This window comes from Sylvia atricapilla, chromosome 1 (genome assembly GCF_009819655.1).
Source record: "Sylvia atricapilla isolate bSylAtr1 chromosome 1, bSylAtr1.pri, whole genome shotgun sequence".
NCBI lineage: Eukaryota > Metazoa > Chordata > Aves > Passeriformes > Sylviidae > Sylvia > Sylvia atricapilla.
In genome coordinates, this window is record NC_089140.1 from 46,435,709 (window position 1) to 46,460,008 (window position 24,300).

The 24,300-nt window shown below is 40.9% G+C and overlaps 1 protein-coding gene across 2 annotated transcripts in view; it reads left to right on the plus strand.

Moving 5' to 3' along the window:
* The window catches only part of BMPER (BMP binding endothelial regulator), a 146,533-nt gene that overhangs the window by 16,986 nt on the left and 105,247 nt on the right, over positions 1-24,300 (plus strand). For both annotated transcript variants that reach the window (XM_066321774.1, XM_066321767.1), the window contains exons 3-6: positions 7,815-7,914; positions 19,744-19,826; positions 21,353-21,443; positions 22,609-22,691. In XM_066321774.1, coding sequence (XP_066177871.1) covers positions 7,815-7,914; positions 19,744-19,826; positions 21,353-21,443; positions 22,609-22,691 — 357 coding nt within the window. The remainder of the gene's footprint in view (positions 1-7,814; positions 7,915-19,743; positions 19,827-21,352; positions 21,444-22,608; positions 22,692-24,300) is intronic.

The window sequence follows — 24,300 nt, forward strand, 5'->3', positions numbered from 1 at the left end:
CAGGGTAAACCAGACTAGGACTAGGCTGGACCATGCCTTCAGCATCACCAATTTAGCTGAAAATAAGTTGCGCACTAATCATCCAAAGGTTTTACTGACTGATCTGTGTAGCTGAGAACATCCAGCAAAGGGAAGAATTCACAGAGTTGGGTCAGTGAGCTGTAACCTTTTACAGCAGCATGGGTCCATGTTTGCAGCTGGAGCTTCAAATTGACAGGTATTGCCACTGACTATGTTTTCCTTAGGTATTGTTATCAGATTTAGGTAATTGATAATTAATTCAAACTCTTCCTTCTCAAAGTAAAAATATAATCCTGTGAATTAAAATTCACTGAAAAATATGTTAATTTTAGAAGTATGCATCTCATGAAATGTGAAGGTGTGGTCTCCCACAAGAATCCCTGTGTGTAACCCTTCCTTGAAATCTGGCTCCTGGATTACTATGGGTATTTTTTTCACTATGGTATGAACTGCTGGAAGTTTGTGAAGATCCTGTCGCTTATTGCTGGAAGACTGCCATGCTATTCTGCTGCCTATGACTGTGCAGCTGAAGAACTCTAATCTGAAGTTGCACTTGGAGGTGGAGGCAGGGAGACTGAGAGCTACATGGTCTGGATCCTGCTCTGGCTTTCCAATTGACTCAATCTGCAGTTACAGTAATTGTGTCTGGCCATGTCTTCTTCCTGGGCTCACTGGAGCAGGGATGTGCTGCAAAATGTTTGATGTTCTGGGGCGCTGACCCCAGCTGCAGCCTCAGTATTAATGCCAGCAAATGTAGGAGGAAGAGATGGTGCTCTCTTTTCACCAAATACTGGCGCAGAGGGCTGCTGTCAGGCAGTGTTGGGATTGCAGCAGGCCACCAAGGTCACTTTCCTTGTGCTGGTGAACATCATTAAGCTCGGTGAAAAAAATAAAAAAATCTGTTCAGTCAGTAAGGGGTTGTGAGTGATTTGTCCTGAATCACTTGCACATACTCATGTCTTCCTCACAGCAGTGGGGAATACCCATTTGAAGTGAATTTTGGTGTCGTCTTTCAGCAGGCCCTTTGTTTTAATCGTCTTTCCTAGGGAGCAGGGAGAGCTTGAATTATGGAGGGGGATGGTTGATGCTGACTGAGCATCACCACAGGGAAGGCTGCAGCCTCCTCCCAGCTCACCCTGAGAGGCCAGATAAGCTAAACAGATTACAGGGATGAGAGGGCAAATCGGAGGCTACTGAGTGCTCTGCTCAAAAAAGGAAAGAGTGACTGTGAACTGAACTAAAATATTGTCATTTGTATCTAATGCAGTTCATGCTGAAATCATGGTCATGTTCTGCCACAGGCAGGGACCTAATGCTGGATGTACTGAAGCATATGTTTGACTTCACTTCTGTGAGTTGTCCCGTTACAATTTTATGTGCTTAAAATAACGAGACCTTTCTCTTTCTTGGTAAAGCATATGCCTTGGATTTTGTAGGTTTATATGGGCAAATAGAGAGAACTCTATTATTTTCCACAGAACATAATTTCATAGGGAAATATTTTTCCACCTTGATTTAGAAATGCATCTAGTGTGGTAAACCATTTTTTTTAACTGTACCCACAAAATTTGTTTCGGAAGGGAAAAAAACTCCAGCAGACAATTGGAAGGGAACAAGGGAAATGAGGCCTTGTCCTCATCTCCCTTGACAGTGGTTCAAAGGGTCTGCAAACATCTCTCCTTGGGGAGTGATGTCTCCTCCTTGAAGCCTAATTGTGTGACTCTTACTCAGGTTGAGAAATGCTCATGAAGACAGCAGTCCCACAGTTCTAGCAGGGATCTCTCGCTTGCATCAACTCTGCCAGTTAAGGCGAGGTTTGTAAATCGGACCTGAGACAGAGAGTTCCAGGCAGGAGTGCTAAAGAAACAAGGGTACTATTTTCTGAAAGGGCCTCAGGATTTGTCTAGACCATGAGTCAAGCATGTGTCTGAGCCTGTTCTTGAGTTCAAGTTGGCCCAACATCAGGGTTGTTTGCACGTAAACATAGGTGCAGGCACAGGCTTGGGAGCTCCCAGGCTTTGCTGAGGGACAGAGCCTGTGACCACTGCTGGCCCAAAACTTTGCTCCTGTGGCCTGTGTGGCACGAGTGTGGCTTCTTGTGTGCTTGAGAGGATGCTCTGGCTGTGTGAAACACCTGGCAGAGAGCCCAGCAGCATGGCTGGGAACACGGGGATCATGGCACGTGGCAGGAGCCTGCGTTCAAGCCTGCCCTTTGCCTTCCGATGGAGAAGCTGCCTGTGTGAATTGAATACACTTGTTTCATTAATTTTAAATGGCTCTTTCTTCTCCTAAGGTCACATGTGTGTGTTTGAAAGCTCCATCCCAAATTCCTTGGGGGTAACTTTTACCATTGTTTGAAAATTGCTATTGTTTTCATGAGTAATCCCACAGGCTTCTCCTAGCAGAAACTTAAGGACACCCTTAAGCTACTTGCTGAGGAGTCCTATCAGAATTCCCAGTGGGACTGTGAAGAATAATGGTAAAAAATGAATGTTTTCAGGATTAGCCATTAATGGTAGTTGGTATTTCTACCTCGTCTGTCTCTCTTGCTTTTATTATTTTTCTTTTCACAGCATTTTTTTGGTTAAATGAAACTTTAAGTAACATTTTTCCCATTCAGTATAAATAATTAATAACCTCGGGCTATCAGAAGTGCAATGCAAGCTTCCTAAAAGCACTTTCAATACATAAAAAGAAATAAAGAAGAAAACCAACCCCAGACCATCACTGTGGACATCTGGCCCCCTGAGAAACCACATCTGCAATGTTTTCTGCAGCCAGCTGTTATAGCACAAGAGTGGGCTCAGGATACCACTGATGGAAGCAGTCCTTGGTACAGTCCTGAAGAAATGAAGCAGACTCCTGTTTTTCTTTTTTTTCCCCTCTTGAAGCCAAATCCAGGTTGAAAAGAGCCATCCTCCTGGTGGCTGCTGTGAGCCAGCAGGAGTCCAGTGGGGGACCCTGTAGAAAGTTGGCCGTGGCTTCCAAGCTGTGGTTTGGCACATATCCTCTCCAAGATCTCTGCCAAATATTCAGACTCCTTTTAAGTGTGTGTGTGTGTGTGTGTGTGTTTTTCTTTTCATGTTGGCATTTTATTTAGCTGTACCATGTGAGTTTAAGGCTGTTAGTTTGATACAATTTGTTACCAGAATGGGCTGTTTTGTGTGGGGTTCTTTGATGGAAGGTAAAAATATGAGGTGTATGTAGAAGGTGAACAAATTGCGTTGAGAGGAGGTTGTAGTAAAGGTAACATGAAGCAGTAGCAGTGATACTGTGTCTGGTTAGTGTATCTCTCCTGTATGGGAGTTTGACATCACCTCTGCATGCCAAGTTAAGGAGATCTTGGTTCTCAAAGCATGAGAGAGGGGAGAAACATGGACACCCAGCAAAATTTCTGATCTTTCCCCCAGATGTATTAAAACATGAGTTCTCCAGCAGTTGTGCTTGGTGAGTGCAGTGAGGAGTCCAGGGTGATCCTCCAGCACTTCCCTAACTCTTCCTTTCCGAGGGAGTCTGGGATTCCGGAGTGAACCCTTTGCTGACCTGAGCACTGACTGGGGAGTTGCGTCAGATGCAGCAGCATTGTTCTGGATCAGCCTGACCTCTTTTAAAAAAATACGTATTTTTCCAACACTAATAGAAACCGTAGCTGAGGTTCTCTCCCTTTCTGTGTGTCTGCCTGAGCACTAAATTAAAAAAAAAAAATAATCCCAGATGTGAATCTATAAACCATCTGTTTAAAATAACGATTGTGCAGGACTATAATTAAAAGTTATTTATTATGAATCTTGGGATCCTATTATGGATTTGACTGACTCCCAGGTTTCTGACTTAGCAAACGGTTTATGTATTTATGGGCCATGTGTCTCTTCCGCACTTCTCGGTGCCAGAGTGCATGTCCTTTAAACAAAAGGGGGAAAAAAATCCCCCACTCTCCCATAACTGTTGGCTTCTGATTATTGCCGTCTAAGAAAGGTTCTCTTAAGAACAGCAAAATTCAAAGTATCTGAGAGCTTTCAACAGATTCAGAGATGCTGTTGACAGCACAGATGGAGGCTTGGTAATACAGCTCTCCTGCATGCAGCTACTTAGCGACTTTCTAAACCTATGGCTGGGACAAGTAATGAAATGTTATGATTACTGGGGGTAGGAGGGGACATAATTGGAAGGAAAGGATTTGTTGCTTAAGTCCCGTTTGCTCGCAGCCTCCACTTTGCCCTTGTGAAATGGGAGGGGAGGAGGCAGCAGAAGTGAAACAAGCAGATGGACAGTAGACATTAAGAGCCGTGTTTTGGGCAACTGGGTGAAGGAAAAAACCCAGCCTCCAGATGACAATTACTCTTTTGTTTTATTTTTGTACTTTTACACCCAGTGGATCCAGGAGATCTGCACTGGATAATGCCTGACTGCAAGAGACAGACTAAACAATGATTTACCAGCCTTGCTTTATCTGCTGCAGGCCTGTGATGGATCAGCAGGGTACATTAACCCTTTCCTCCACATCTGCTGAGCTTCTTTTCCACAAGATGCAGCATTGCAATAAAACAGCAGGACTTTTTAAAAAGAATTTGGGATAATAGTAATAATACTAATAGAAGCACTAGGAGGATGCACTTCCCCGGAGCTACGTTTATATCTTTCTCAAGAGGGATTTTGCCATGAGGACTGTGCCAGGGCAATATGTTGCAGTTGTGGCTCTACTGTATGGTTTTTTTTCAGCAAAAGGCCCCACATGGAGTGGTGGGGCTGCCACCCTGAGTGATGTTATACCTCACACCCTGGAAGAGCAGCCCAGCCCTGATGACAGAGAGTTAGGCAGCTTGGGATGACATCTGAAACAGCCTGTTTTGAAGCCATCTGGGCCTTGCCTGTAACAAGCTAGAGAAGATGAACATCATCTTTGCAAATCCTACCCTGTTTTAGTGCTTAGCTGCTCTTCTTGTGCTGGCAGAGATTGGCTCTATTTATCTGGGGTACATGGAGCAGTCCTTTAAGGCAGGAAGATGCAGCTTCTGCTTCAAGGGACAGAGCTAACCTTCCTTTTTAATTTGGGGAAAAACCAAGCAAGCAAACAAAAAAACCCAAAAAAACCCCCAGAAAAGTGCAGTGGGTGGTGAGTGTGGCACCTCCTCCCCACCTTTTAGCACTGTGCTGTAATAACTGAGCTTTGAGTCAGTGATCCAGATTTGTTGCCCTCCACATCCAGAGGCAGTTTAATGGCTCATCTCCTGCTTTCCCCACAAGTACCCTTGCTGTAAGAACCAATGACTTGTGGGAGCATGAAGAACAAGCCCCTTTCTGCTGAAGCCAGGCTACTGAACAGCAAATAGTTCAAAGTCTACTGAGATACAGAAAGGAAATGTGAATTTGTAGTCTACTGCTTAAGACACCCTCCTACGGGGAAGCACCCTTCAGTTCCTGTCACTGCACTGTGGGCCACTGATATTCTTCATGTGGAACAGCTGCTTAATGCAAAACAGCCCTTGGCATCAGCACATGAATTCCAAAATCTTCCCTCCCAGAAAACCTGCTAAACCAGCTCCTTTTCTGGTGATAAGGAAAGAAGAGCAAGACCCAAATCTGGCTGGCCCTCTGGGGTGACTCAATGATACCAAGCTCATCATTGGAGAGAATTTTTCTGATTTCATCAATGGAAGGGAAACAGGAAGCTTCTACTGGGAACAGTAACTATCAAGTATCTCCTGTTTGAAATGCATGTGTTGGGGTCATCCTTAGGAGCTCCCTGCATTCCCAACCAGAAGCAACCATGTCAGGATGTACCTGAGGGCAGAAGGAGGCAGACAGTGCTCAGGGCAGAAATTGTCTGGGAAGCTGGGCTGCATGAGGAGTTTGCCCCAGTAGACCTCAGTGAACTAGGGAATTAAAAAAAAATGCAGAGCTCTGTTATTTTTTTGTCCCTCTCTCTGCCATCTGCAACAAAAATGTTGTCCTTGAGGAGGGAGTCCAATAGAGAGCTGCCCACTGGACCCCTTACACACATCCAGCCCAGCTAGGTTGGTTCTGAAGGGCACTCTGCACCTCACTTCTCTCAGAGGTGCATGATGCATGCTGCAGCTGGGTGAACCATGTTCTCCACAGGAACACACTCTAAGCTGGGTTTTGCCTTTCTTTCACACACGCTTTCATCAGGCTGAATATTTTCCTTTTTCAGGGTAGTGGGGCTGATAGGCTTATTAAATCTTTCCTTAAGCAAACTCATTAAAAAGAATCAGATCTTAGCAGAACCCTTTTAAATACAGACTGTAGCTGAATTGGTAAGCTTGATTTTGCTGCCCTTCAACAGACTTTATGGGGGCACCATGTTCCTGTAAAGGGAATCAAGATTCCACTGAGCACTTTAAAGGAGATATTGAAGCAGTTGCAATCCTGTGTCGTGGCTGCTTTGTGCCAGTCCAGAGCTACAGACCTGCCATAAAGTCAGCTTAACCTCCTGGTTTAATTGCATTTATGGTTGCTCTGCAGTGCTGAAGTGATGCAGAACAGCCAGCGTGTAGCAGGGACCTGGCTTTTACAGTAATTGTTTGTGTTGCTGCAGCTGCGCTTTAGGGCCTGATTCTCATTTGCTGATTTCACACCGTCTTGGGGAGAGTGAGTCCTCATTTACACTGATAAGACTGAAGTGCCTTTATAGCTTCCATCAGATCAGGCAGTGACTTTGAAGTAAATAAACCTCTGATTTTAGACAAAGGGCTGGAGTGTAATAAAAGCTGCGTGTTATTCTTCATAGGCACCTTGAATAAGGCCACAGGGAGCAAAATAAAAAAGACTGGAAAGCACAGCTTCTTTTTCTTTAGTTTTATGATTTACATTTTTCTAGCCCTTTGATTTTTTTGGTCTCTAATTAAGTCATAAGATTGGGTGAGGTGGGTACTTGCATGTGCTAGATGGCCACCTGTGTCACCTAATGAACTGAGCTACTAATTATAGGTGGAGGTGACTTCAGAGGCTACTTTAAGTAAGGAATTTGAAGTAGCAAAAGTTTACTAAAAGAAATGCCCAAAGTATTTATTTTCTGCACCTATTTAATGGCAGGGATAACCAAAAGGGTTAACACCACTGGGACAAGGTAGGCAATAAATGGAATATTTCTGCTGCCTGCTGTTGCACATCCTCCGTTGACATTCCTTAATGTGGTCAATGTATCTTTAGCCTTGGGAAATCACTGGCTTTTTGCCACAGCGAGACGACACTAATGTGCAGTGACTCTGTCTGCTTGTGGTGTTTCATTGATTCTCATCATTTTGGGAAGAAAGATGAATTACACTAATCATCTTGTCTGATACAGTACATAGTAGCCTCTTTTAAAAACCTCTAGATAAAATTGATTTTCTGCAGTGGCAGAATTTTGTCTTCTGTGAGGTTACCACCTCTTTCTCTGCTGTTTGTCCTTCTGTCACTGTGAGAAGTGATTCCTGAGCTGTGCAGTTCATGGGGCAGCTCCTCAGACCCCAAGGATATTTTAACAAGCATTTAAATAACATGAATTTTTTCAGTGCAGCACATTTTCTGTATGAATCTGAGTATTAGTCATGAATTATTGTTTAATTGGGCTTTAAAAGCCATTTACTTGGGCTTCTGGATTATTCAACTACTGTTTTCTGCTGTGTTCCTTCAAGAGAAGAAAGATGTATTGAAACACAAGGACCTCTCCTGAAGCAAAAGAGCAGACTGCTGGCCCCAGATTTTACTTTCTGAATTGCAAGAAATGGTAGCCTTGGGTTTGGTTTGCTTGCAATAGCTTTTGTCTTTTTTGTTGTTTGTTTTTTTTCCAGAATAAGGAAGTGACATGCAAAAGGGAGAAGTGTCCAGTGGTCTCCAAGGACTGTGCCCTCGTCATTAAGCAGAGAGGAGCTTGCTGTGAGCGTTGCAAAGGTGCCATTCCCTTCCTTTTGTTTTCCCTCTTTTGAAAATGTTATCAGTGCACACTTAGGTTGCCAGAGATGGGACGAAATTTGTAGCTTCTTGGCTGTCACCAGAGGCTAGAAGAAGGCATTAACCATAATTGAATATATATGTTTACAAAGGTGAGGGAAATACATAAACTCACATATTTGTCCTGCAGTTATTAATTCTTGCATAGCAACAGTCCTTTGGGAATACATATTTTTTTCTTCATCACTATATTGTAAGTTTTTTAAGAGTTACCCTGTTCTAATTTTATCAGAAATATTTTAGGTCAACATCAATCTGCTAGTAGTCACCAGCCAGTAAGAATCTCTTTAAGTTTTTATGCGGTTGGAAAGAATAAAAATAATACTTCTTAGTAATAAAAAGCAGGATAATTGTCCGTGGCTATTCCTATTTCTCCTCATACTGGAAGCAAACCAAGCAGACTTTATTCATTGTATTAAACATTTCCTGATTCAAACAATAATATCGTGTACAGTTTTATGAAAGCCAAATAAGCAACCATATGATTATTATACATTTATTTATTGGCCAATATTGTATATTCCTAGCTGTTTAAAATGAGATAATGATTTAAAAAAAGTGTAAGCATGAATGGCATGTATCTGCTATGTTGAACCACATAAAATTATGCAAATAGATGAAGTTGAAAGGTAGTCTTTTTTATTTGTATTGATGCAGTAAGTAATATGCTTTAAAGCACAAATTTTGCTGAGGGACTGCTTCCACAATCAAGGAGGTGAAGGATGTCAAATTCAGACAGCTTTATTTTATTTTTCCTCTGTCATTTTTCAGTTCTCCACTGGTGATTGTGTGGGATTAAAAGGAAGATAGGGTAGGATAAATTGTTGGGAAATAAAAGCATTTCTTGCCTTCCCAGAGGAAATACAAATGTAGGAAAACAGATTACGCTGAAAATCTGGAGGAAGAGACATGATGGATGTGTATTTTTCCTGGAAGGTTTCAGAGGTGTGTTAGATGCTGTGCTTATGATTTGCTTCTGCGCTGCAGCTTTGGAATAGGTTTGGCAAACCCCAATTTGAGTATTTTTCTAGATACATGACACTTAAAAGAAAAGGAAATGAACTGGAAAAAATATTAAAGCATTACTGAAACAAGAATTTGAAATTACAGATTTTACATAAATTACGTGTAATTTATTTCTTTTGTCAAACTGTGTTTAGTATCAGCCTTGTAGGAAAAGGTTGCTAAGTGTCGGTTGGATTAGGATGTAGTTTGATTTTTCAATTTCATCATGGGATGTGTATTTGCTCAATGGTCTGAAAATTCTATATACATACATATGCATATGTGCATACATGCATGCAAAATGAAAAGAATGAATGTTTCAAAGCTGAACAAACAATATTTTAATTCAAGCAGTATTTTAATTCAGACTCCTTTTAAGGTTTTCTGTTTATTCTGAATTGGAGTGGATACCTGCAGAACATTATTCATAGGCTTGAGCCTGGCATCTGCAGATTGGTGTGCTTGACATCTCTAATGGGATAATTAATAGAAACTATTCAAAAATAGAATTAGGAAGCACATGGATACTTGAGATAGAAGAGGGATGAGTTAGCTAGGGTCCTTTGAATGCATCAATGGACAGAGAGATCGCACTAACAGGTATCCAACAAGATCCCTCACAAGGAAACTGCTGGAGAAACTAAGCAGCCCTGAGCTTTTAGAGACGCTCTTTTCATCAGCAAATAAGTAACTAGTGTATGATTGTTGTCGTAGTAAAAAAAGGTTGCCAACATATCCTTGCAAAGATCTCAAGTTGTCAAAGTACTCAGAAATGATCTTGAAAAGGGGTGCAGCGGGACAGGAAGTTTGCTGCTGTTTGACCTGATCTCTGTAGCATAGTAAAGCAAGAGGACTGCCTGTGAAGAGCTGCAGAAGGTTCTCAGGGCACTGAACAGCTGATGACAAAGCAGGAAAGGAAGTTAACATGGATGAGAATAAATGGATTTATTCACACAGGACAATGCAGCCCTAACTTTACAAATACAGTACTGGGCTCTGAGTTGACAATAACTGAATGCCAACTGTTTCCAAGTGTTCTAAAGGATACTTCTGTGACACTATCAACTCAATTCTCAGCAGTTCTTCAAAGGGAAAATTGAATGCTCAGTTTGTTAGGAAAGGAGCAAGGTAGAAACCAAAACGCCCTGTTTACCCTCTGAGTCAAACAGGCTGCTTATTCCTGTCCTTTTGGAGGCTAAGCTAGAGCTACAGACCTTGGTCTGTATTTTTCACACTTACTAAGGTGTCTCTTAGTAGCTGCTATCAGACAGAAGATTATTGACTAGAACGGGTATTGGCCTGATCTAAGATGGCAGTTTCTGTGTGCTTAAAATGGAAGAACATTAAATTTCAGATTTCAATTGAAAAAAAGCTCTCAAGGACTGAATTTTCAAAGTAGACGTGAAATTTCTGAGTAGGCTTTTCTGCACTTTCTGAAAGGCAAAGCAAAATATGCACCCATTTAACTCCCCCAGTCTTGACACCACACTCTATCACCAGGTTGTTCTGGTTCCAGGGGAAGAGGCTAATGGAACCACGTCTACCCTAGGGGAGGCTGCTTGCTCTTCCACCACTCTGAACACTGCTGAAGAGCCTGCACTGTTCTGTGTGAGACCTAAAATGAGTGTCCCATGGAGGGGTAACTGGGAAATCAGGGCTGCAAACACCAGCCTGGCAGCACTGGTAGCACTTCAGCTACTCCCTTTGGTGGCCCAGCAGCTCCCCAGCACTCCCAAACAGAGCTCAGCTGCAGCCAGGACTTGGCCCGGCAGCATTTTTTATTCTCAGTTACTATTTTGTCTAGCTGCCAGAGTGCCCATGGGGAATGCAAGCAGGAAAAGGGAAAGAGGGATTTTTTTTTTTTTTTTAACTAGTTGCATTTCATCTAAACATGAACAAAAACGTTACCAAGGAAAGACTTCAGAACCTGCCGTCTTTTTTCTTGGCTTTGTTCCCAAAGCCTGGGAGAGCTTAATCAGGCCTTACAGGCTCTTGCCAGCTCTCTTTGATAGCTTCACCTCTTCTACCTTGTGAAGAAATGAATGAACGAGTGAGTGAGTGAATGAATGAATGGCTGCTGTCATCTGGGTGCAGTATCAGGAGTACAACATTTAGACCAAAGGGCATGTTCCCAGAGCGGGCTTGTGTAGGAAGGAAACCACCACTCATGAGTCATTTGTGACATCTCTGCCAGTGCATTTTATTCTATCATAAGGAGCACGAGGACATTCCTTGCCCATTGCAGGGGGATTGCCTATTCAGAGCTCTTTGTGCAGGAGAAACTGAATGGCTGGTAGAGAACTTTTCCTGCAAATGGTTGTGTGCTGAGCATAAGCTCCTTGCTTCAATTTTGGTATTTGTATGCTGTCACAGTAGGAATGGACAAAGACACCTGTTTCTTCATGCACCATAGCCATACTGTACCCAGCTCACATTTATATGGTTTCCTAAAAGTATTGTGTTTAATTCTGATTGGTTAGTAACTTTTTGCTTAGTTCATTGGTCAGTAGCAGCTGGTGTGCATGTCTGTCAAAAACTTTCCTCTCTAACGATGATTACATACCTGTCTCCTAAACAGAAAATGTTTTACATGAGTAAAGTCTTTCTTCCCACAGGTGCTCATTCTTTTCTCATGGGAACTGGTCAGACTAGCTGTTAGCTGTACTTAGCCGAAGCAGCAGGCCTGAGCCATGGTTTTACAAGGCCTTTCTTTTATAAGGTTTTACCCCTATGCTACAGGATGCTAGATATTTTCTAGCACTTCTTTTTTCATCTTTTGTAATAAACAGAAAAAGTAAGGAAAAGCCACTAGTACAGCTTTTGCAATCAGAAAATTCACTGTGGTGGAAAGTAGCATATGAAAAAAATGGGCTTGGCTTTGTCACAGAATCACAGAATATCCTGAGTTGGAAGGATCCCACAAGGATCATCAAATTCTGACTCCAGGCTGTGCACAGGATAAGTATGTGTGTGAGAACATTGTCCAAATGCTTCTTGAACTCTGTCAGGCTTGGTGCTGTGACCTCTTCTCTGGGGGTCCTATTCCAGTGCCCAACCACCCTCTGGGTGAAGAATATTTCCCTAATATCCAATCTAAACCTCCCCTGACACAGGTCCTGTCACTGGTCACCACGGAGAAGAGACCAGTGCCTGCCCCACCCCGGCCCTCTGCTTCCCCTTGTGAGGAAATTGTAGGCTGCATGGAGGTCTAAGATTTAAATTAAGATTTAAGATTTAAATTCTCCAGACTGGCCATGTGTTTTAACACTGTTCTTGACTTCAGGCTCATAGGACCTTGATTGTAAAGTTGGTGGGGCAGAGCTCGCTTCTGCTGAGTGTCTGGGAAAAGTCTGGAAGAGAGAAATGTGGGCCCATGATTATGGCTCCCTGCTGCAAGGAGAATGCAGGCGCTCAGTCTAATAGGAAAAGTTTTCAGTAAGATTATTCCTTTGACAGATATTTACTGTAGTTTATAAAACATACCACATACCTCTAGCATGCTATTCATTTTGAAAATACTAAAAAATTAAGCCCTCATTACTTTTGCATAGGATAAATAGGCCACTTTTCATCTCTCATTTTATTTAATATATTTAATGAAAACCTATGAGGTCACTGAGATTATAGAAATAGATTTGGCAGCATTATTGTATTTAGTTGGATGGAGACCTGCCATTTAGATATAGAGCTCTCTACACATCAAATAGTAAGTTACTTGCACTCTGAAGAAGTGGTATTACTGGCTCAGGACTGCATAAAGTTTGCATTTCTAAAATTGTATGCCATATTCTACTCTCTTATCTTAAGAACCTTAATCTTCTATGGTTATGCAAAGACATAGTTGGTGGGAATTCTTCTACAACAAAGAAAATATGTTCAAAATTTTCTTTCAATTCCCGTGTTAAATTTTGCATTTTCTGTCCTTGTTAACTTTTGAGAATTACTGTTTTGTTGTTGCTTTGGTTTTCTGTGCTTTTTTTTTTTTTTTTTTTTTTTTTTTTTTTTTTTTGGTAATAATTATTGATCTTAGAAATTCTTGTGCTATGCTCCATTGATATGGAATCTATCAGAGAATGGAACCCCAGCCCAGGCAACAACAGTGCTAGGTCTACCAAATACTGAATATCCAAAGATAGCATAGTTAACTGTGCATTTCTTGGAAAGGATATCAAATATTATGGTTGAGGATTGTAGCCAATTTCAACTATTAGGGCTGGCTTGCAAACAAAGTTAGAGGGAGGTTGTGAGGTTATCAGTGTTCTGGCTGCTCGACTGACACCCTGCAGGATCCATATGTACCTCTGTGCTGTGTTTGCCTCTGGACACCCCTCGTATGAGGTAACCAACACCATTTTGGTGTCCTGCAAGACTGACTGGGGGACCTTTTTGGGGGGCCCCAGTGGGGCACTATAACTTGCAGCCCATCCTTGCATGCTCGAAGGCAAGCTGTCAGAGGCAAGGGATGGTACATGGATGGCGGAGGCTGGGATGTGAAGATGACATGTATATTTTCCTAAAGAAACTTCTTTCACCCTCACCTGAATAATCTAGACCCAGCTTCTTTCAAGGGCTGGCTATGAGATGATTTGAGGACATAATCAAGTCTTAACTTTTCTTTTGGCCCTTCTCACTGCTTCTGAGTCTCCTGGTGTTCCAGCTTTAAACTAGAAGGTCTGTTTCTTGACGCTGGAAGTACAAATTCATCTCAGTGTTCATTCAGATGTTTGTATTTGAAGAAAAGGCAGAAGTTTTGAAGCAAATAGCCACAGGGACAGTACCATTCAGTATCATGACAGTGCCACCTTTGATTACTTCTGGTTGTGCCAAAGAAAAGGTCTCTTTTCTTTGAGCTGACTCTTCTAACAAAGGTTTTAGCAGGCACATTTACCATCTCTTGAATGTCTGGTGTATACTGTTTGTTCAGGGGTGCCTCAAATTTCAGATACTCTTATTACCTTGGTGAATATAATTTTCCATTATGTAAGAAACTTATAATGAAGAGTCTTGTCATGTTGTCACAAACAGTTTTTCAGTTAAACATCAGTTACCCGGATTTTCACATTGATGGTTTTGCACGTGATGTTTCTCTGCAACAAAATGATAAGCATGTAGTACTAACATTTAGTTCTGGAATAAGAGTTTTTTTACTATTTAATTTTGAAGGTGTAAGCTGTACAGATCATGGATGATTTTGCTGGTGTTAAAAAACTAGGTACAAGAGCAAGTAATTTTGTCACTGAGCAACATCATTCATGACAGCCTTCACAACTATAAGAGGTGGAAGTTCTCCAGCTGCCAGACTTGGCAAGCACATCATGTATCAGCTCAAGATTCAATGGCAGCTCTAACTGTATACCATTTTGTATTGCAAGGTTCTTAGGAACCCTGCAGGGCAAATTTTTTTCACCCTATACGTGGAACACATGACATTTGGGAAGGGAAAAATTCCATTCCAGTGGTTTGCGTGGGGCAAAAACAGCACTGGGAGGAGTGGATGTCTTTGTTTCTGCTGCTGTGTGCTCAGCACACATGGGCTGCTTCACATCCTTCGTGTATGAAGTGTCCTAGCCCAGCTCACCCCTGCCATGGCCTCTTCACTCTGCTGACTCTGCTGTGTTGGGCAGCCTTTATATGGCCCCTGTGCATCCCGTGGGTATTGTAATTGCCATGGCCGGGCTGCAAATAGGTTTGCTTGTACTTGGTTACAGAGGAAGGAGTTGGATTTTCACTGTTTAGAGCTAGACTTGATAAGCATGGGAGGTTTTGTATACATTTTCATGCTTCTGTGTTGACAAATGAAGACCAGGGTTACTCAACAGGAAGTTTAATTTTCTGGTAGCTGTCAATGGCTCTACCATCACTACAACATGTGAAAATATATTTCATAATAGATATATGTGTGATTCACAGTTCTTTTATTTTGGCTAATGCATTTCATGCCAGGGAAATACTGCAAAATGTGCAAGTTATTGGTGTTTTGGTTTTTTATTTTTTTTGTTTAGGGTTTTGGGGTTGGCTCATTTTTTTGGCTAGAACTGGTATTTAGTGTTAGCATGCCTGGATCTCTCCCTGAGGATTAATTTATCAAACACTAAATAAAACATGTCTTCTGACTCTTTTCTTTTTCCTAATGTTTATTTCCCATGCCAATAGTGAGGTTACGTTTTTTTAAACAGAAAGTGGAAGGAAAGCAAAAAAAGACTTAATAGGAGAAGAAAGATGCTGAAGAAATGAGGGATGAGGAGCCAGTCTATTGTGCACCAATCTATCACTTTCTCTTGGGAGAATAAGGAAATGACTTGTCTATAAAAATCTCGTTAGACTAAAATAAGCACGAGTTTCTTCTGGAATCTAATTAGGCAATGTCAAATTGAGTAATAAAGGGTTGTTTTTTTAATGAACTCCTGAGGACACTGGCTGAGTTTTAGCACTACTAAACTGTCTCTTACAGTCAATTCCCCTATCTTCATGGTACTGTTATATGGGTGGGTATCTGTGGGAGAAAAAAAAAAGGATCATTTATCAGAGTTGTACGGTTTGGAAAGACAAAGGGGTTCCTGATCATCAGCTTGTCCGCATGCCAATAGAAAAATACGCTATAATTTGCCTCTTTTGTTATTCTAGTCCAATTCTCTGTGAGGATGCTTGTTTTAGAATGAAATTGTTCTTTCAAATTAAATTGGCCAAGGGTTGGTTTATTATATTTGAAACAAAGGTGCCCAAGTATGGCATGCACAATATTGAAACAAAGTAGCTAAATAATTATATTAGAAGTTATTTAACTATTTCAGCATCTTTTTTGGCGTGTGCCAGAAGAACTAAATCTGGAGGATCATTTTCCCTTTAAGAGGTGACTAGAAGGTAATTACCATTAGTTTCTACTGAATATGCAACAATTGACCAACTTCAAAGTATTTAGTGGTTTGGTTAGATTCAGATAAGCAACTTTAAGGTTGTATGTTTATTCAGGACTTATCTGAACTATTTGGGTTGAAGGAGGTAATGGCAACAAAACCTACAACTAACTGAAGGTTAATATTTTACATTAATAAAACACCAGCTATTTTTAAAGAAAAGAGCAGGAAAGACTGAAAAATTAGGACACACTCCTTGACTGATATGAATCACTTTAGCATTTTTAAAATCGATGTAGACCACTAATATTTAACTTCCTTCCATATGTGGAGTCCTAAAGGTTTTCCTTATGGGGAATATGAGAGAGGATCAGATTTACTTATTAATGTCAAATCTTTCACATACTCCTTAGAGCGTTCTCAGGCTTTTTGGGTTCCCTTCTTGAAATCTTCCTCTGTAACCTTTTAAAGTTTTCTTTTATGTAGGTATTCAGGCAGAAGTAAGTAGATAGCATTTAAGTCATAGTCCTGAGGTGTGATCTTTCTTGATTTATTATTTTCTCCTGCTCTTCCTTTGAATGGTGGATGGAGAAAGTAAGTTAATGTATACTAATATTTCCAAAAGGCTTTTGGAGAAGAAAAGAAAGCTTTAAAAGGTTTTTAGGAACTTCAAGTATGTTCCGTCATGCTCTGTTGTGGAAATTGACAACAGGGACTTTGCTGATGCTTTTGAACACAAAATATTCGGTGACTTCTACCTTCCAGGCGAAATATGGTGGACCTTTAACCATGGATGAGCCAGAATGGCTTGACTGAGTTGGCATATAGAATGCAGCAGGTTTCACTCAGATGAATTTAGGTGAGGCTCAGAAATTTCCATGCTATGAGTAGGGGGAGTAGGAAAGTCCAGCTATATGTTTGCAGGTGTCAGCTGAGAGATTTGTACGTTGAAAGCGAGGTTCAGAAAAACTTGCTGGTATGTGGGCTTTGTTTCTTTTTCCTTTTGAAGAGTAAGCAGTGGGTGTAGCTTGGGGTGTCCAAAGGGCAGAGTGTCAGGGCACACCTGTGGTCAGAGACAGGTTAAAGCATCACCCAGAGATTATAAAACGCTCCTTTCTTACCCTTTTCAGTTTTGCCTGGCATTCAGCCTTCCCCCATCTCTCCCAGAGGCTGCTTGTTATACTGGCTAACTCTCCCTTTCCTTCATGCTGCTCCTTCTGCTGAGCATCTGCTGAAATCCAGCCCCCACCACGCCCCGCATGGTGTCGGGCAGGCGCTGCTCTCCCTCCCTCATTTAACCCGCTGGCCCATGCCAAAACTTGAGAGCAGGCTTAGTAGCTCCAGTGCTTCTGCAGTCTTCTCCATTCTGATTCCCGTTTAAAAACTTCCCTTTAGGTGCCTGCAGACTCTCTTTACCGTAGCTGCTTCTGGTATGCCCTCCTCTTTGCTGCTTTCCACAGGGGCAGTGGCTGGTGCTGCAGGGCAGAGGATTTTGTTGCATAGCTTGGATATGCATTTCAAGCAAGAGCAGTGCTGACTGCATGAGTACACCACCTTCATGCTTTGTCAAGCAGACTAATCCTTGAGCTGAAAATTTCAGTTTAATATGCACATCTGTACATGCAGATTAGCCCAGGGTCATTAGCTTTCTTACAGAGGAAACATTTTACATTAAAGAACATAATTGCTGAGCAAATATGTAAGGTATTTTGCAGTTGCTGTTGTCCAACCTAATCCTTGATTCTTGATTCTGGTAAAATACACACACAGCTATTTAACAACAGAGCTCATACCATGCTGAATGTCCTGCACACTTGAAAATTGCTTCTCAGACTGGGACCAGTATGACCTGGGCTTCAGCAACTTGGGGATGTTAAACACATTGAATAAGCTCTACATTCATCAGGGTTTTCAGTGAGCATTAAGTGAGACCGTGCTGCAAGATTAACTCAGTGTTTTTCAGAATGGAACTTCAAAATGCGTAAGAGGAGTATAGGGCTTCACACTCCTCTCTTGATGTGTTGACTTGCATGTATGAGAGGTCAGAGAACTGTATTTAATGCACTGAGAATCTGAATATTTCTTTATTATTCAAAAAAATTTTATAGGGGATTTGCTGCTCAGTAATATGAGACTCAGATGTATACTTTGTGCCTTTCAATGTTTGTCAAAGATGAAATAATCAACCAGCTCTGAGACTATTGATCATCTCTTTTCAAAATATACCTGTTTCACCTTAGGTAAGTGAAATGGCCACAGCATCTACAAATTTCTCCCATGTTGTTTGTATTTATCCTGGAAAAAGAATTTCTGATTACTGCAAATTCTGAAGTACAAGTCTTCTGTTGTTTCGGAACTTAAATGGAGGCAGTTAACACATTTGCAAATGGTCTTTATATATCATGATTTCTTTAAATTTTGTGTTGAATTCAAAATGATTTTAAGGAGATTTAAAGTTCCTGAATACCTCAGAACTCTGACTTTCAGTTTTCTTTTACAGCGAGCTCAAAGATTTACTGGTGTAGGGCTGATAAATGGCCTTTATTTTCAGAAGGACATAAAATGTATTCCAAAGCAGGACAGTGCACCCCACACAGCTGAGAAAGACTTAAGAGTAGTTGTTGAGGTAGGGTGTGGAAACAGAACGGTGCCATGGGCATTGTTTGACTGATTGTAGCTTTGTGATTCTGTAGCTCTATGTACACGGCTGTGTTTCAAAGTCTTTGGCAAGACTCCTGCTGGTTTCATGGGCTCTTTGATCCAGTTAATTTTGAATAAAATATACTAGGAAAAAACCTAAAAGCAGTAAATGGAAAATGGGCATTTTTCCCATAGAAAATGGGGTATGTGTTATTTCCAAAATTTTTCTCAGAACCATTCTAAGTCTCCAAAGAATTATTTTTTAGTTGAAAGAATTTTGCATTAATAAACTAACTCTTTTTAAACAAATATTATATTTCGACTTTATAAGTATTTTTGGTTGGGCTTCTCTGGTGAGTTATTTTATTATTTTCTTTGTGCTAGTTTTTGGTTTTCTTTTTTGCAAAATATCAGAAAATGGCAAAAGGGAAAACCAAAAAGGAAGGGAAACTAGTAGGAACGTGTAATCAAAAAAGTGAAAATTAATGTGGTTTTTGTTTGTTTGTTTTTTTTTTTTATTTATTTATTTTTTTTTTTTTTTTATTTTTTCCCAAATGGCACCATGAAAATTCATTTTGCACAAAACAAATGTGGGTTGATTGAGTGCATGGGCAAACAAACCTGTTTTCTGTTAGCAAAGTTGTCATATAACACACTGAGACGAATAAAGCCAAACTCTATGAGAGTCCAGAATGTATCCCATGGAGATTCACCACATACACAGGAGAACTTGATGGCTTTTAGTTCATATGGATGGTGATCCCTCCTGTCATGAACATGAGAAGGCATAAAAGAGTGGTATCTCTGACAGTGTCAGCTCATCCATGCTGAGCTGTGCTTGCTGAAGAGCTCTCCTGAGGGCTTTGGTTAATGGATGAAGATAACATGACCAAGCTATATGATGAATGCTTCCAGCTCTTCTTTTACCCTCTTTCCTCCCTCCCCACATTCCAATGCTTGACTGAGTAGCTCCTGAATGGACTGCAGAGTAAGCACTGATATCCATTTTCAAGTGAATTGTCACGATTTTGGTTTGTCTTGACCAGTCAGAGTTAGTAAGGAGTTTGGCCAGTTGGGCATCAGCAGCAGGTGTCTGGGGCAGTGCTGCCAGTCCTCCCAGGACACGATCCTTCTTCATCCCACCTCTCAGCTCTGCCTCTTCCAGGGGAGAGGGGGGGTTGCATTTAGGATGCTGCCCTGTGATCCTCAGCAGCAGCCTCCCACAATATTTTGTTCAGCTGAACTGATGTGCTTCTCTCTCATCCTCTAGATTGCAGTTTTGGAGGAAATACGTACAACAGCTCCATGAAATGGCACCTCCCCAGCAATCCTTGTGTTACTTACCAGTGCCAGGTAAGGATGTCATAAAAATCATGCTAATTGAGTTGTAAGCTTTTCCCAGGAAATCCTGAGCCTTCATTTATCCAATCCAAATAACCTGAAATATTTTATGCCCAAAGCACAATATGGACTTTGCATTTAAAGTAATTTAAATCCACTCAGATGCAGCCAGCTGTAACCAAATGTTCAGAAGTATAGGTTTTAAATTACTTGAAGTACCCCAATACCCAAACTTTGCTGAAGGAAAGGTACACAGCCATGCCATTTCCTGCTGTCTTGACCTTAAAGTTGTCCACTTTTCTTCAGCATTCTAAGCCTTTTGTGAGATACAAATTATTTTAATAATTGGACACTTCTGTGTGTATGTGTCCATGGGTTTTACCTTTCTTTAAGAAAAGCACACAACCAAATCTTTTTTCCTGGGCTCCTGCACTGTTAACACAATGGTATTTTTGGTAGCTTGGCTATATGCAACCATAGCATTTTCAAGATTGTTGCTTGTCAGGCTCAGACCAAGTAATTATGTAGGCAGTTTTAGCTTATGTCTGCAAATAGGTCTGCACTTTTTGCTGACAATTTGATCTGGTTTTAATAGTAACATTCAGGCAGCTACTAAGAATGGCAGTTGGAAAAGAGGAGATGAGTGAGTATGAAGAGCCTCCACTTAGAGGAGAAGAGAGTTTCAAGGGTTTTTTTTCTCTTTTTCTGTAACATTTCTGCTCTGTGACACCAACTGATTTTTGAAAATAAGTATGCTGAGATGACTGAAGCTGGAGCAGTATTCTGCTCTTAATACTGCTCTGAGTATTCTTGCGCTTAATGAAAAGAAACGTGAGTTTCTACATGAATATAGGTATGTTGAACGAAATGGTCAGTTCTTTATTGCCTGTTTCAGTGTCTAAATGCAAATCTGGGTGACCCTATTTACCTTAGATTCACACATTTAAAAAACAACTTTGCCTTGCTTCAGACAGCTGTAAGCAGAAGAAAAAAAGTAGCAGCTTTTATGTGTAGACCCTCACACCCAGGTTTGTTCAGGACTCTTGACTTCTCAAATAAGTACAGGAAATGTTAATTTACTAATACTTATCAGGCAAAATATCAAAGATAAGCGTCTCCCCTCTACAGAACAAGATGCTTTCATCTGTTTTCTAGGTCTATTTTCCTCCAATAGGAGGGGGAGGAGAAAGCCTTGTGTCCAGCCTGTTTTCACCAGAGCTACATGGCAGATTACTGAGGTTAAGGATTCCTGATAAAGCAGGATTCCTTTCCCTAAGAGGATGCTTGGTTTTTTTACCCTGATGCATTTTAAGGCAAATCCCATGTCTGGAGTCAGGGAGACTGAAGTGGGTCTTTTGACTGTGGATTAACCTGAATCCTGATACCAGGCAGCAGGTACAGAAAGAAAAGAAGTTTTGAAACCCAGTGCTTTGTGGCATGTGCTGGGCTTTTATTCTACTGACAGTAATTGTGAATTTTTATTTGTTAAAGCAACCACAATGCTAACAATGAGTGTGTCTAATCTGCTTCTTTTCCAGGAAGGAGTGATAGTAGAATCAGAAGTACAGTGTGTTGTTCATTGCAAAAACCCTTCCAGACTCAGGGGAATGTGTTGTCCTGTGTGTCCAGGTGAGATTTCATGGTTAAGATGCTGTTCTACATGTGCAACTGTATATCTAATGATACCATCATCACCTGTGAGGCTGCTTCTCTGTTATATTCAACAAGTTACTAAAATGTGGGCTGGTGACTCACAATGAACGAAATGACACGAGATCTTTTTAATATGTTTTAGTAGAGGATATGCAGACCAGGGGATACATAGGCAATATCCTGTGCTAATATTCACAAGTGTGTTTATGTCCTTTTTTTAGAGGGTCTGTAAGGTGGGTTTGCATAACTGATGACCACGATTTTGTTAGGAGAGGAAGGACAAGAGTAATCATAAAGAAGGAGACTAACTCTTTGAAGGGGAGTGAAGCACAGTGGCAAATTATCACGCTTTTTTAGGTTCATTTGATTTTATCAGAGATTTGAAGGTAAGCACTGCTCCAGTTGCGATAGAATGGATTTATTATGTTTTGATTAGTTATAATATCTACTAATATCAAATATAAACTCAGTAAGAATGAATTATTAAAAAGCAAACAGCCTTAACAACTGTTTTAAAGGCACTTCTAATGGGAGACTTAGCCTAGCCTCGACTTCATTTTTGCAAATTTATCTGCTGTAGAAGGATGTTGTCTTCCCCCCTCCCTCCACCCCCTTCCCCAAAGAAGACATGTAGGGTTTCTCAAGGATTTGTTCAGGATTTTGAAGTGATTTGTTTTCTTCTGAAGTGATCGCCTCTCTACAGCTACCTGAAAGGAGGTTGTAGCAAGGTGGGGATTGGTTTCTTTTCCCAGGCAGCCAGTCACAGGACATGAGGACACAGTCCCAGGCTGTGCCAGGGAAGGTTCAGTCTCCTCTGATGACATCAGGAGGAATTTCAGCATGGAAAGGGTTGTTAGGCTTGTAACGGGCTGCCCAGTCACTATCCCTGGAGTCACTATCTTTGAAGATGTTCAAGAAATGACTGGATGTGGCATTTAGTGCATAGTCTACTTGCCTAGCTAATAATCAGTCAAAGGCTGGATTTGATATCTTGGAAGTCTTTTCCAACTGAAACAATTCCATGATTCTGTACGGAGAGGATGGTACGATTTACTTCTCATATTGTTGTACAGTGGGGTGTGTTAGGGAGAAAACTCAGCATTCTACCTTGAGTTAAACTTATTCAAATTCTGTTTTCCAGGTTGTGTATTTGAAGGGAGACTTTACAATGAAGGAGAAGAATTTAGGCCTGAAGGAAATAAATGTACCAAGTGTTCTTGTATTGTAAGTATTTGCCTTTTGGCATTGTATCTCCCTGTATGAACTTCAAAAGGCACATCATTATTGCCATAACAAAACAAAAAATACAAGGAATCCAACACTATTATGCTTTCTTCTCTTGGAATTCAGGTCTCTGTTGAAGAATTTATGGAATTAATACATCCTATCACTCACATTTTGAGTTTATAATCTTTTCTGTGACCTTACACTGTATGTAGATGGAGCAAGTAGCTTGGGAGAGGGCTGATCTGTTGAATTAGTGATGCCTTTTTTGTGATAGGATCATACAAGAAGAGACAGAAATCTTTTTGGCCTTCATTTATTGATCAGAGTTAATAGATGCTTCCTTAAGCCAAACTTTTCCAAGGATTCCTTTCAGCTATATGCAACAAGACCCTTTGCTCTGAATTACTGAGTGAAAGAATGAGGGTTGCCTCCTGAGGCTGTCCCAGGTGGATTTTTGACTTGACGCTTGATGAAAAGGTCATATCCTGGATTTTGTTCTTGACTAGCAACAATATAGAGAGGAAGTAATAACTGCATCCTTTGAGTAATGAGTGCAGGCTTCTTTTTCACTTCCATTAAGTTAAAAGATAATGCTGTGTGAGTTGGGGCAGATAACTTTGCCTTCCTTTCTGTAATCTGTGAGATGAGTAAAACACGAAGTTCGGATCTCTGCTTTTGTTGCAATTTGTGGGCTGATTATCTATATTATCTATTATCTATACTTAGAATGTGTAAGGCTTTACATTTCACTAGAATGCCAAGCAATTAGTACCAGATACTGGTCATCTGAATAATGAAAATAAAAAAAAAACGAGGAGAGAAAGACAGACTTTAAAAACAATGTATCTTTACACATATACACACATTTAATGAAGCTGCTGCAGAGTTCTTGAATTGTTCTGTGGGGGAAAAAAAACCCTGGTAATCTGCAAAATTAATTTATGCTAAGTCATCACTGCTCCTGTGGAGATCAGGGTACTCAGGTAATTTTTTTTTAAGGTTTTAATTGTGTAATAATGAAAGCGTGCTGTCACACATGTCACACTGATACATGCCCTGGGCTCCTTCTCTGCTGAATGCCTTATGTCCCTGGCTGAGAACTTCTTCTGTGCTTAGTGGGTCCTCCTCTCACTCCAGGTGTAAAGCAGTAGCTTTACAATCTGGCTTTTCTTAGTTATGTTCCTCCGTGTAAGGCAGGTCTGAATGGTTGAGAAGTCTGTGGACACATGTGGGTTGTGCTTCGCTCTTTTTTAAGTGCTGTACAGATATTGCCTGTTGCCCAGTTATTGGTGTGGTCATCTCCTTGATCAACTTTCATTGTTCTCTGACTATCAAAAGCTTCTGTGCTGAGAAGAGCATTGGAGAGAGATACCTGGGGAGAGCAGTGTAAAGAAATAGAGGAATAAAGTGTCACACCTGAAGGTCTGACCTTGAGAGTTACTCATCTTTTGGTTAGAGAAGGAAACGCATCAACTATTGAGAGTAAGAAGTTTAAAGCCACTTAACTATCCCTTCCAAGAAAGACGGCATGATTGTTTGGGATGTTAATGACATCCGTATAAAATGTCCAGCTCTCAGTCTGAATCTTTCTGACAGCTAAAGGAGT